Source organism: Trichosurus vulpecula, chromosome 2 (assembly GCF_011100635.1).
Source record: "Trichosurus vulpecula isolate mTriVul1 chromosome 2, mTriVul1.pri, whole genome shotgun sequence".
NCBI classification, from domain to species: Eukaryota; Metazoa; Chordata; class Mammalia; order Diprotodontia; family Phalangeridae; genus Trichosurus; species Trichosurus vulpecula.
In genome coordinates, this window is record NC_050574.1 from 338,794,367 (window position 1) to 338,806,836 (window position 12,470).

The window sequence follows — 12,470 nt, forward strand, 5'->3', positions numbered from 1 at the left end:
TCACCAGCCTCACTTTCTCCTCCACAGCCATCTGGGTCCAGTGGCCTGACATTCACCAGGATGACTGGAGATGACCCAGGATGCACTGGGAGAACCTGGCCCTTTTGGGCTAAGGCCTTTTTGTGTACTCACTTAGAGTGAGGTAGTGCCCATTCAGTGAATAGGCCTCTTTAAGAAGTGAATCAAGGGATGGCCCAGGTTGTGTTCGTCTAGTTTAATTATGTATGATAAAACTTTGATATCCCATATATTCAAGAATTATAGGTTCTGACTGATTTTTTAAAACTGTTAACCAAGGGTTATACTTAGTAATGGAATATATTATAATATATGCTCTAAATAAATATAATATAGGCTCTAAAGCAAAAAGAGGTCTTATCATCTTCTACTCCAAACCCCTCATCTGATGAAGGAGGAAGATGAGTCCTGAAGAAGTGACTTGTCCAAGCTCACAAAGTTAAGTAAAAAATAGCCAGGATTCAAATTGAGGATCTCTAATTGTAAATTGAGTGGTCTTCCTACAATATCCATGCTCTCTGAAGTATTTGAAGAGTTCATTGTAAGAAGAATGAAGCTTTGAGGTAGAAAGAAGGTGACAGAAATACAAAACTGAGGTAATCAGTTACTCAGGGGACCAAGATTCAAAAATGACACTGTAATTCTTCTGTCTCAACATATGGTGTCACTCCTACTCCACAAAGCCTAGTAAAGGTTCCACATTTAGTGCTAAATCCAAAAAAACTGGTGTTGATCGATATCTTCACAAATGGACAATGATATAGGCTCAAAATGAAGTAAGAGAAGGGGGTAGATTATATTGGGGGAAATGGTGCAGGGCTTTCAAATCTTCTCCCTGAAACAAAAATCCATGCCTTTAAAACCAGTATTCTTCAGATGATGTCAAATGGTTATGAAAGATGGAATACCACCATTTCTGAAGAAGCAAATTTGTAAGTCACCCAAGGAAAATGGGGAGATGCAAGATGGATGCAAGATTTACATATAAGAAGAACAGTAAACATAATAAAGATAAGTATGACCAGAAAAGGAAGTGGGTGAGTCCTGTAGTGAGTACAAGGCAGAGCTGTGACTAGGGTGGGGCTGAAATTTTAAAAATCTCTGATAGCATTTACAATCCTCCAAAAGCTTGGGACAAGTAAATCCGGTTATCAATTAGTAAGAATAATTAATCTAAATAGGAAGCTACCAAAGAACATATACTTGCTCTTCCCTATACACCCTAGGTGAGGTCCTCCCCAACCTGGCTCACCCTATTCTGCATCCGATCTATAACTTCCCTAGCAATAGTCATGCAGTGTCCTAGGGTGTCAACAGCTACATTTTCTCTCAGCTGAACCTAGAGCATACCTCTTGCCCTTGTGGAGAACTATGGCTCTGAAGTGAGAGCAGATGGACCACCCACTGGTCCTGATGTAATGTTAAAAGAACAAAAGAAAGAGAAATGTCCTTGCCATGTTAGGTGGACCTTCTTTAGAGGAGTTACAGGGGAATATGGATAAGAATTGCTCAGAATGAACAAACGAATGGATTTCAAGCTGTACCACTCAAGAGAATACCCATTTAAATAAAATCACATTATCCATTTAAGTAAGTACTGAAATATAAAAAATGAATGAGAATGACTATATTAACAGCGTCTATATTGGCCAAACCATCTATCAAAAAAGGATTCCTTTGACAGCCAACTACCAACTAGTGTACTATGGAAAATTCAAGGAACCATTTGAGAACTTGTTGCTTCCATGATAAAGAATATATTGAGTAGTTATTACAAAACAAAGAGCCCAAAGACTTATACCCTTTCATATTAGAAAGTGTTTCTGGCTAAAATTAAAATGGTGCGTGGCAAGAACATATAAAAGTGGTGGTGAAGGCACAGTAACTAGGAAAATTGGTTGTACAACAGAGGTTTATAATACTCTATCATCATTTGTCCTCCTCACAACCAAGTGAATTTTGCTTTCCAACCCCTGACCTCCCCCCGCCAAAAAAAGGTTAACATCCTTTCTAGTCTTTGACATTTGGTTGTTTTTTGAAGAGCTCTGGGAGGTGTGTTGGGATTATTGTTAAGACTTTTAAGGAGAGGTATGGGAACATGACTTATTTTACACATAATTTTATAAACTGAAATTTTCCTTTAAAATCTAAGAATTTATTCCCTAAATCAAATGATACAATCATTTGGCAAAAGAAAAAAAAATTGTTTGAAGTCACATAAAGTCACTAGTTAAAAGTTAATGCTTTCAAAATAATTTTCCTTCATAAATTCAAAAGGTATCTTTTTGCAATGGAAAAATAAAAAGTAGCATAGTCTGAATTCATTATCAACTAAGCAATACAAGGCAAAAATGATGAAGTGGAAGTCTGAGAACTGTTGCTGAACAAAAATAATAGAAATAAATTACCTCTCTGCTGTGATTCTATATTTCCTTTTGGAAGAGAGTATCCTTTGGTATCAACTTAAAATCTTTTTCCTTCGAGTATAGACTATTTCATTCTCAAGAAACTTTACTGAAATAGGAATAAGAACAGCTGGCAGGAAAAAAAAAACTCAACTGTGAGACTTGGAGCTGAAAAGAGCCTTAGAAATCACCTCATCTAATTTTCTCATTTTACAGATGTGGAACGTGAGTCCAGAGAAGTTAAAATGCTTTTCCCAAGGTCAAACAGGTGGTAAGCAGCAGAACCAAGATTCAAACCATATACTCTAACTTTGTATCCTCTCATTGGAATGGGAGGAATTGAAAAAAGAGCAGACTTTTCTTTCTTTCCACTTTGTCTTTGTATACTCAGAATCTAGCATAGTGTTTTTCACATAGTATCATAAAATTACAAAATTACAGAATTTGGGGGTTGGAAGTGGCAATATATCCCAACCTATTATTAGAAAAACAAACAACAACAATAAAAACCACCAAAAAGATCTCTGCAACATTCCTGACAAGTTTATGTTTACATATCTCCAAGGAGAACTCACTACCCATTTGGGCAGCCCATTCTGTTTTCAAATAGCTTTAATCCTTAGAAAGGGCATCTAGGTGGTGCAGTGGATAGAGTGCTGAGGCAGGAGTCAGGAAGACCTGAGTTCAAATTCAGCCTCACTTAGTAGTTGTGTGACCCTAGGCAAGTCACTTAACGCTGTTTACCTCAGTTTCCTCATCTGTTAAAATGAGAAGGAAATAGCAAACCACTCCAGGATCTTTGCCAAGAAAACCCCAAATGGAGTCACAAAATTGAACACGACTGTACACTTCTTAGAATATTTTGCTTCCCATCAATCCTAATTTGCCTAATATCCTCCTTAAGTTTTCTTTTCTCCAGCACTTTACAAATATATCTTATTTGATTCTCACAAGCCTGGGAGGTACGTGCTGTTATTATCCCCATTTTACGGTTGAAAAACTGAGGCAGACAAAGGTTAAGTGACTTGCCCAGGGTCACACATACAGAACTAGTGTCTGAGGCAAAATTTGAACCCATATCTTCCTCACTCCAGGACCAGTGAGCGCCCTACCAAGGGTAGTGTAGTGATCTAGTCTACCAAGTTGCCATGGAAGGACGGAGGGAGGATACTGAAGGACTTGATGGGCACTTGGGGCATGAGAAGATGCATCAACCCACCCCATATTTCCTCTAAGTAAAAGTAAGACGACGGATTGCTTTGCTAAGTCATCTCAGATCAAAAAGGATCTTACTTTCCAGGCCATCTGCGCCTGTGCAAGAAAGTAGAAAAAAAAAAGGAAAAAAGGAAGGATGGGAGGGAGGGGGAGAGAGGAACGGGGGGAGAAAGAGAGGGAGGGAGGGGAGACAGAGAGAGAGAGAGAGAGAGAGAGAGAGAGAGAGAGAGAGAGAGAGAGAGAGAGAAGGAGGAAGGAAGGAAGGAAGGAAGGAAGGAAGGAAGGAAGGAAGGAAGGAAGGAAGAAAAGAAGAAAGAAGGTAGCTCGGTATGTTCCTATGAAGCCAGGTGACAACCCCAAGACCTCTTTCCCGTTCTCTCCCTTTACTGCCAAGCTCACTTCCGGTTCCCCTACTTCCGGGTAGCAATATATGACGCGAGTCTGATCTCTCTTCCATGGCTTGTCCCGTTGAATAGTGGCTTCGACGTGATGGGCGGGACTTCCGGTTCCCCAGTTTTCTCCCCAGCTTCCGGCGAGGTCCAGAAGACCGGTTTATGTTCTGAGTTCTCGGAGGTAAGATCCGCTTCTGTTCCTGCCAAGTGGGGAATTAACGAAATGGGGTCTTCCCAAGCTCTAGCTGCAAAGATCAAGGGAATCCCGTGGGGTGGAGGGAGGGAGGGTGAACCGGCCGTCGTGTAATAAATGACCCCTGTTGTCCCCGGTGCCCAAGGAGCCTCCCTCTGCGCGTGACCCGGAGATGTCCGCTCTGGCTGCCGCCAGCTGTGACTCCGACTCCTCGAAAAAGGCTGAGGAGAAGAAGCCGCTGAAACCGTGCTGCGCATGCCCGGAGACGAAGAAAGCCCGGGATGCCTGGTAAGTGTTGTCCCAGCCGGGGACACAATCACGTTTTCCCAATGCGTAAAATAAAATAAATAGGGTTACAGAGGAAACCAATTATACTGAAAATAATTACAAAAACTTTTTTTAAGTTCATACACCCTCTCCTCCGCTAAATTGAGAATTTCCAGTCTGGACCAGACCAGCTTCCTCATTTTCCCGGGAGTCCGCGGGAGCCCCGGACTTTCCCAGTCATAACATTTTTCTTTTTCCTGCTTGCGAAGCGCCAGGTGACTTGGTGCACGGGAAGGTCCAAAGTGTCACCTTGCTCTGTCACCTACCCTTTGTGACCTTGGGAAAGGCACTTTTCTAAACTTTCATGGCTCATCTTTAAAATGAAAATGTTTAGTTAAAAAAACTTTAAGCTCTGACATTGTCTTTCGCTGCTTTGTGGCTGGTACTGTCTTTTTGCGTATTATGCTTTAGGGCTAGGAAGAGGAGGGACTGCATCTGTAATCTCTTTGAGATGGAGCTGTGGGGTCCAACTCAAATAAACCGTACATAAAGATCCCCGGATTTTGGCATATTGATTTAGCAAACCGCATATTAACATGAATTATGTTCTAATCTATTTATTTATCTTGTTAAATGTTTCCCAGTTATATTTTTGGGAATCCTGGTGCCTCAGTAGTTATGTGTTGCATACCTATAGTATGGAGAACTCCCTGCCAATGCAGGTTAACAACAGGTCTACAACTTACAATTTCGGAGAGTTACTGAGAGGTTAAAATCATTTATCCAGGGTCTCAAGCTGTCATGTGTCACAGGCAGGACTTGAACTGAGGTCTTCATACCTTATAGGCAAGTTTTCTATATGCCACACTAAGCTACATCTCATTTTATGGTAGTTTTTAAAAAAGATTATCATTTTAAAAATGAACTTTGCTCTTAATTTATTATTATTTTTAACGTTCATTTTTAAAAAAATGTTTCGAATTCCAAATTATTTCCCTCTTTCTAGCCCCTCCTCCACCCACTGAGAAGGCAAGCAGTATGTTACCAGTTAAACATGTTAAATCATGCAAAACATTTCCATATTAAGCCATGTTGTCAAAAAAAGGCAAGAAAAAGAAAGTGAAAAAAATTATACTTTAATCTGCTCTCAGATGTCATCAGTTCTGTTCTCTGCAGGTGGATAACATTTTTCATCATGATTCCTTTGCAATTGTCTTGGGATCATTATATTGATTGTAGTTAGCTAAGTCATTCACAGTTTATCATCAAAAAAAATTATCTTTTAACATAAAAGTCTAACAAACATAATTCCCAAGCAGAAAAGACTTGAGGCATGATCTAGACTAGCCCATCTTCGAAAGATGAATTTTATCTACAATACTTCTGACAAATAGTCATCCACACTTTATTTTAAAACTTAAGGATGGGAAACTCAGTATCATCTGAGGCCAGTTCATTTTTTACTTTTCCTTTAGTGGTCTAGCCAAGGGGTGGGGAACCTGTGGCCTTCTAGTTCCTTGTGTGCGGCCTTTTGACTAAGTCCAAGTTTTACAGAACAAATCATTTTATTAAGGGGATTTGTTCCATGAGGTTTGGGTTCAGTCAAAGGGACGAACTTGAGGACCTACGGGGCCACATGTGGCCTTGAGGCTGAAGGTTCCCTACCCCTGGGTAGGTCATAAAGGTCTTTGAATGCCAAACAGAGCTTTTGTATTTGATCCTGGAAGTGATAGGGAGCTATTGGAGTTTATTGAGTAGTCAGGAGCATGATCAGACCTGCATTTTAGGAAAACCATTTATTGGCTGAATGGGGAATGGATTAGAGTGAAGAGAGAAAGCAGGTGGGAGGGAATGAGGGCCTGCACTAGAGTGGTGGTAGTGTCAGAAGAGAGAAGGGGGCATATTAAAAAGATGTTGCAAAGGTGAAATTGACAGGACAGATTGAATATGGGAGGGATAAGAGATCGTGAGGAGTCCAGGATTACTTCTAAATTCCAATTCTGAGGGATTGAGAGGATGATGTTGACTTCTGTAGTAATAAGGAAGGTAGGAGGATGGGAGGGTTTGGGGGGAAGATATGAGTTCCGTTTTGAACATGTCAGGTTTAAGATGTCTACTGGACACCACCTGATTGGGGATCAGCAGAGCAGTTGGGGCAGGATAGGTAGATTTGAGAATCATTAGCATAGAGTTGGTAATTAAATCTGTAGGAGCTGATGATATCACCAGGTGAAGTGGTATAGAGAGGAAGAAAGAGGGCCCAGGACAGAATTCCGAGAGGAAGAGACAGTGATCAGTAGTGATAAAGGCTGAAGAGATGTTGAGGAGAGTGAGGACAGAGAAAAGTCCATTGGATTTGGCAGCTAAGGGTAGAAGAAATATAGGACAATAGGGAAGGAAAGGTCAAGTAAGGCCTTTTTCAGGATGGGGGAGGCATAGGTAAATGATAGAGTGGGGGGCAGAGAGGACAATAGATATTGGAGGGGATGAGATGGAATTATGCAAATAAAGTGACTAAAATGTCTGGATCTTTTGACCCATAGCATCTACTGCTAGACTTACACCCAAAGAAATCATTGATAAGAAGAAAAAAGCCCCCATATACACCAAAATATTTATAGCAGCACCTTATGTTATAGCAAAGAATTGCAAACAAAATAAGTGCCCATAGATTGGGGACTGACTAAACAAATTGTGGCTCATGGATGTAATGGAATATTGCTGTGCTGTAAGAAGTAACAAATATGATAGAATCATGGAAACATTTAAAGAATCTGATGTACTGTGAAAAAAGGAGGGCCAAGAAAACAATGTACACTAACTATCAAAACAGTAACAAAGTGAATGCTGCAAAATTACAAAAAAACATGGTCCCTGAGAAGAGATAGGAGAAGATGCCACCATCTCACTCCTTTGCACAGGTTGGAGGTCCATGGTTGGGATATATTATCCATACATACATAAAATACATATACCCATTACATATATAAAAACATTACATATGTTTTTGTAGGCTTTGTTTGATGTTTTGATTAGTTCTGATTTTTTCTATTTTTTTTCTTGAGAAACTTTGTTAAATGGAGTGGCTCTCTGGGAAGCGGGAGAATGCATACTGAGAGAAATTTTGGTGATGTAAAAAAATAAACTTATCAATAAAATTTTACTTTAAAAAAGAAAACTACATTCCTGCTCACTTTTCTATTCTCAGCATGTTTTTTTAATCACTCATTCTCATTGGTCTTGTCTTTTATCTGTGATACAGTGTGTAGCTATATAATGGTGTGTACAAGATTCCAAAGTATGGAACTCAGTGTTCTCATCAGTACTCCGTTCCTTTCAAATAATAAAAGTGTAACAATCACAGTATTGCAGAACTGGAAAAGACTTTGACATCATCTTGTTTAGCTACTACCTAAAACATAAATTCCATCTGCTATGCTTCTGACAGGTAGTTGTCCATCTTCTTTGTGAGAGCTTTCAGCGATACTGAACTTACTACCCATAAGAAAGCCATTTCCATCTTTGGACTGCTCTAATAATGAAGCTGTCTTTGTTAGCATTGAAATCTGTATCCCTCTTAACTTTTTTGCCCACTGATCCATTCTTCAGCTCCAGTTTGGAAAAGCTGAGTAAGACCGTAGGAACCATTTAGTCTAATCTTTTGATTTTACAGATGAGGAAACTGGGACTCGGAGATGTTCTGTGATTTGCCCAGAATCATGCTGCTAAGTGTCCAAGACAAGATTTGAACCTAGGTCTTTCTGACTTCAAGTCTACCATACTACCCCACTTATGTGTATGACAACCCTTCTAGTCTTTGGAAGGCCCAAATTAGGTCTCTCTACCATCTTCTCTCCGCTCACACTGTCACCATCCTAGTTCAGACACTCCACACCTCTGACCTCTACCGTCCAAATTGCTTCCCAGCGGCTCTCCCAGCTTCAAGTTTCATGCCTTCCTAGTCCGTGCTCTACCCAGATGCCCAAGTGATATTCCTCAAGAATAATTCTGACCACATTGCTGCCCTGTTCAGAAAGCTCAGTTCCCTGTTGCTTCTGGGATCAAATACAAGCTCTTTTGTGTTGTTTTTATTTAATGGCCTTCATCAAATGGCTGCAGCCAATGTTTCCATTATTACACGTCAGTTCCCTTTTCATGGTCTCTGTTCTAACCAAACTGACCTATTTGATGTCTCCTGCACAGCATCCCTTTTCCCATTTCTGTCTTTCCAAGTTTGGAATACCCTTCCTCTTCACCTCCACTTCAGTTTAGTCCAAGTGCCATCTCCTATATCTTCCACACATACACGCCCTTTATCTCCCCAGCTCCCAACCTCCCACTCTCCCTGCTGGTGACTTCTTCCTCACTTTGCTCACAATTACTTTGTATATGTTTTGTATCAACTTACATGTTTATTTGTTGTTTCCCTCATAGAATCGAAACACCTTGTGGGAAGGAACTATCATTTTGGTTTTTTTATCTCCAACACATAGCCCAGTGTCCTTCAATATCCTGAGCACCCTACTGTGGATACATACCAGTTTGTCAGTGTCTTTGCTAAAATGTAATGCTCACAACTGAAAACAATACTTGAGGTATACTTTGGTTGGCACATATTAACTGCTTGTTGAATGAATGAATCCAGTGTTCTTTCCACTCTACTATACTTAACAGAATCTTAGATTTGGAAGAGAATTTTGGTATCACTTCACTGTGTGTACTGGAAGAGACAGAGAAAAGTAAGAGATGGGCCACAGCATCATAGAGTTTATAATCTTGTAAGGGTAAAAACATCCATATGGTTAAATATATATTATAATTATAGTGGTATATGAGTAGTACAGAATGCTGTCAGATGAGAGATCACTTTCAATTGGCATGATGTTGGGTTGTTTGAGATGGAAAAGAATAAAAGCTACCTCAAAATTACCTTTGAAATCACAGAGATACTCTTTCTTCAACATCCCTGATAGAAGTTAATTCAGGTGGTACTTCAAATGATAGGTCTGTTAGATAATTCTCACAGAGCAATTCATTCTACTGTTGAACAGTTCATAGTTTTAGAGATTTATTTTTTACATTCATTTGAAATCTACAACTACCTTTTTATCTTAGTTTTTATGCTCTAGATCACCACAAAATAACTCTAGTTTTACTTCCACATGACTTTGATTAGGTAGTTAACTTCTGTGCTTCAGATTCCTCATTTGTAAAATGAATATTGATATAGAAAATCTATATAGCAAATGATAAATTTGTGAATTTGTATCCTCAATTCCATCAACTAATCCTTATGTAGCATGGTTTCTAGAACCATGGGCACTCCCAATCTCTCTCTCTCTCTCTTAAAAATTGGCATTTTAGCTCAATACTCCAGATGTCTGGCCATTGTAAATGCTGTACATCTTTTGCTGCGGTAACTACTTCCATCAGTTCAGTCTAAGACTTTATTCACTCTTCTGGCAGTCACATTACCCTTGAAATAAACTAAAACTCCTGGGTTTTTTTCACATGGATTGTTATAATACCAGCTCTTTCTTATTTGCTGCTTGTACAGTTAATTTTTCTTTTAAGTTCAGGACTTAACATTTTCTATAAAATGTATTTTTGTTATGTTTGGCCCATTATTCTAGTGTGTCTAGAGTTTGATTTTTGCTTCTGTCATCTCTGTACTATTCAGCAAGCAAACAAACAGACTAGCGATATGCTTCATCACCTGTGCAGGTTGTTTCAAAGATTTACCCACTTTAGGTACCTGTCATGGCACATAGTATATTACTTTTTCAGGGTACCGTCAGTACCTTTGTGTTTTCTTTCTCTCTCTCTCCTGTCTCATGTGGCTATTTTAATCTTCGCCAGTATTCTCATTTACTCAGCCTTTTACCTCTTCTACCTTGTTTTGAGTCAGGGAGACCTGGCTTAATCTCCCCCTCTCACATTTCCTAGCTGTGTAACTGTGGGCAAGTCACTTATGTGAGCCTCTCAGTTTCCTCATCTGTAAAATGGGGACAATACCCATAGTGCCCGTATCCTAAAGTTGTTGTGAGGCTCTTGTATATAAAGTGCTTTGCCAACTTTAAAGGGCTACGTGAAGGTCAGCTATTATTACTATTATTATTTAGTTCTTGTTTTCTCCCTTCCCTTTGTCTACCTTCTCCCATCTGGCATGCCTGTTTACCTATTTGCCTGGATAATTTTTTTATCATCTGTCCAGTGGTATTATAATCATAGATTGTAATTCAAGATTGTTAACGTGTATCTTTTGATTGGTTCAGAACAATTGCCTGTTTTTGTGTGTCTGTACCTTACCACATTAAAGTAGATTGTTTCTAGAAAGTAAAGAACTGTTCTTATTCTTCTGTGTGCTCTCCCAGAACCTAGTACTGGGCTGGGTATAGAGTACACTTAGAATACATGAATTAAATAATATTTTAATGTATATTTATATCTCAGCACTTTGGAGTTCTTTTCCATGACGAAAAATGTCATGCTGCTGGGTGGATACCTAGGGATATATATCTGAAACTGGCTTGAGAGTTATCTTGATGCCTTCTTACTTTTTGACTTACAGAAAATCCAATGTATAGGCCACCTCAGTTGAGGAAATTGTTTAGTTCTTTTCCTTATCCCATTCCCCATCCTTCACTTTGGGAACAGGAATTCTCCTCTTGCCCCTAGCAAAGTATGAAGCCAAAAAAAAACTGAAGAATTTTTTTTCACTCGTGAAAAATATTTGAGAAATACACACAAATAGCATTATGACAAACTCTTTGGGCCATTGGGATAGTTTTTGTGGATTTGCTATTTTTACAATGGAGTTTTATTTAAATAATTGCATTGCTAGAAAACCAAGTCTAAAGACCTGAAGAAATCTCTGGATTCTAGCCTCTTTCTAGTAACAAGTGAAAAAATGCTCTCTTAACCTAGTGGAGAAAGGAGTGTATAGTAACAGCCATGTTGCCACCACGTGGGATCTTTTTTTGTCTTTATTTTGCTGAATCCTTTAGGAATTTAGGTGGATTTTATTTGGGTGATTAACATAAGGTTTAAGCTAGAGGGCAGGTGAAACTCAATTAAGAGGAGGCAAGGAATAATTCCTGTTTGATGGCAGATCCAAAACTCAGTTCTCATCCTGCTGCTATACAATTTGCATTCAATCGAGTTTTAAAAATTCTGAAGACTTGTACTCTAGACCATGCTACACTTGTTATATGGGATTTAAACATGTTGTAGGTGAACTTTTTTGTTATCAGTGACATCAAAATAGCTTTGATTATAAAAGGTTCTTTGTAACAACATTTCTCATGACAAGTTTTTATAGCTTACCCACCACTCAGTACACATTGCCTCCCTTCCTGCTATGAATGTCCATATTTTTTACCTGAGGAGCTTAATGCCTATGTTGCTGGATAATGACTAAATTTGTTTTACAGCATCATTGAGAAAGGAGAAGAACACTGTGGACACCTAATTGAAGCTCACAAGGAGTGTATGAGAGCCCTGGGATTCAAGATATGAATGAAAAAAAGAAATAGAGTATGGATGGTGAGTACTAGGTGAAAAGGGGGGAATGTGGGTACTGCTCTGACTTAGTTTAAGCTGTTTTACAAATTAAGCAAAGATTTAAAAAAAAAATTTACCTCTTAGGCAGTACCTCATCTGAAGTGGTAACTTTGAGAGAAAGGAATTAATACAACTTTTTAACTAATCAAGCAAAACATTTTTTAAACAAAGTGAGTCTTTGTTTTAAAAACCCCAGCTAATTGTCAGCCAGATCTTTTTTATTAACATGTTGTGGAATGTAATGATTGGCTTTCAAAATAGAAAGTACAACTTCTCTAGCTTGAAACGGTTGGGAGGAGGAATGGGGAAAGTAATATAAGATTGATTAATTTTATTGGAGCTTGAGAGTTCATTTAAATAAGGCAGTGATGGTTAGCTATAGCAGCCAAGAAAAAGGTGGGGGATATTACTCAAATT

General features: G+C 38.9%; 1 protein-coding gene across 1 annotated transcript; it reads left to right on the forward strand.

Moving 5' to 3' along the window:
- Positions 1–4,126: 4,126 nt before the first annotated feature.
- LOC118840292 (cytochrome c oxidase copper chaperone) lies at positions 4,127–12,018 on the forward strand. The gene is made up of 3 exons (XM_036747766.1): positions 4,127–4,211; positions 4,369–4,511; positions 11,924–12,018. The coding sequence occupies exons 1-3, from the start codon at positions 4,128–4,130 to the stop codon at positions 12,006–12,008; spliced, it is 312 nt and encodes a 103-aa protein (XP_036603661.1). The 5' UTR covers position 4,127; the 3' UTR covers positions 12,009–12,018.
- Positions 12,019–12,470: the final 452 nt, after the last annotated feature.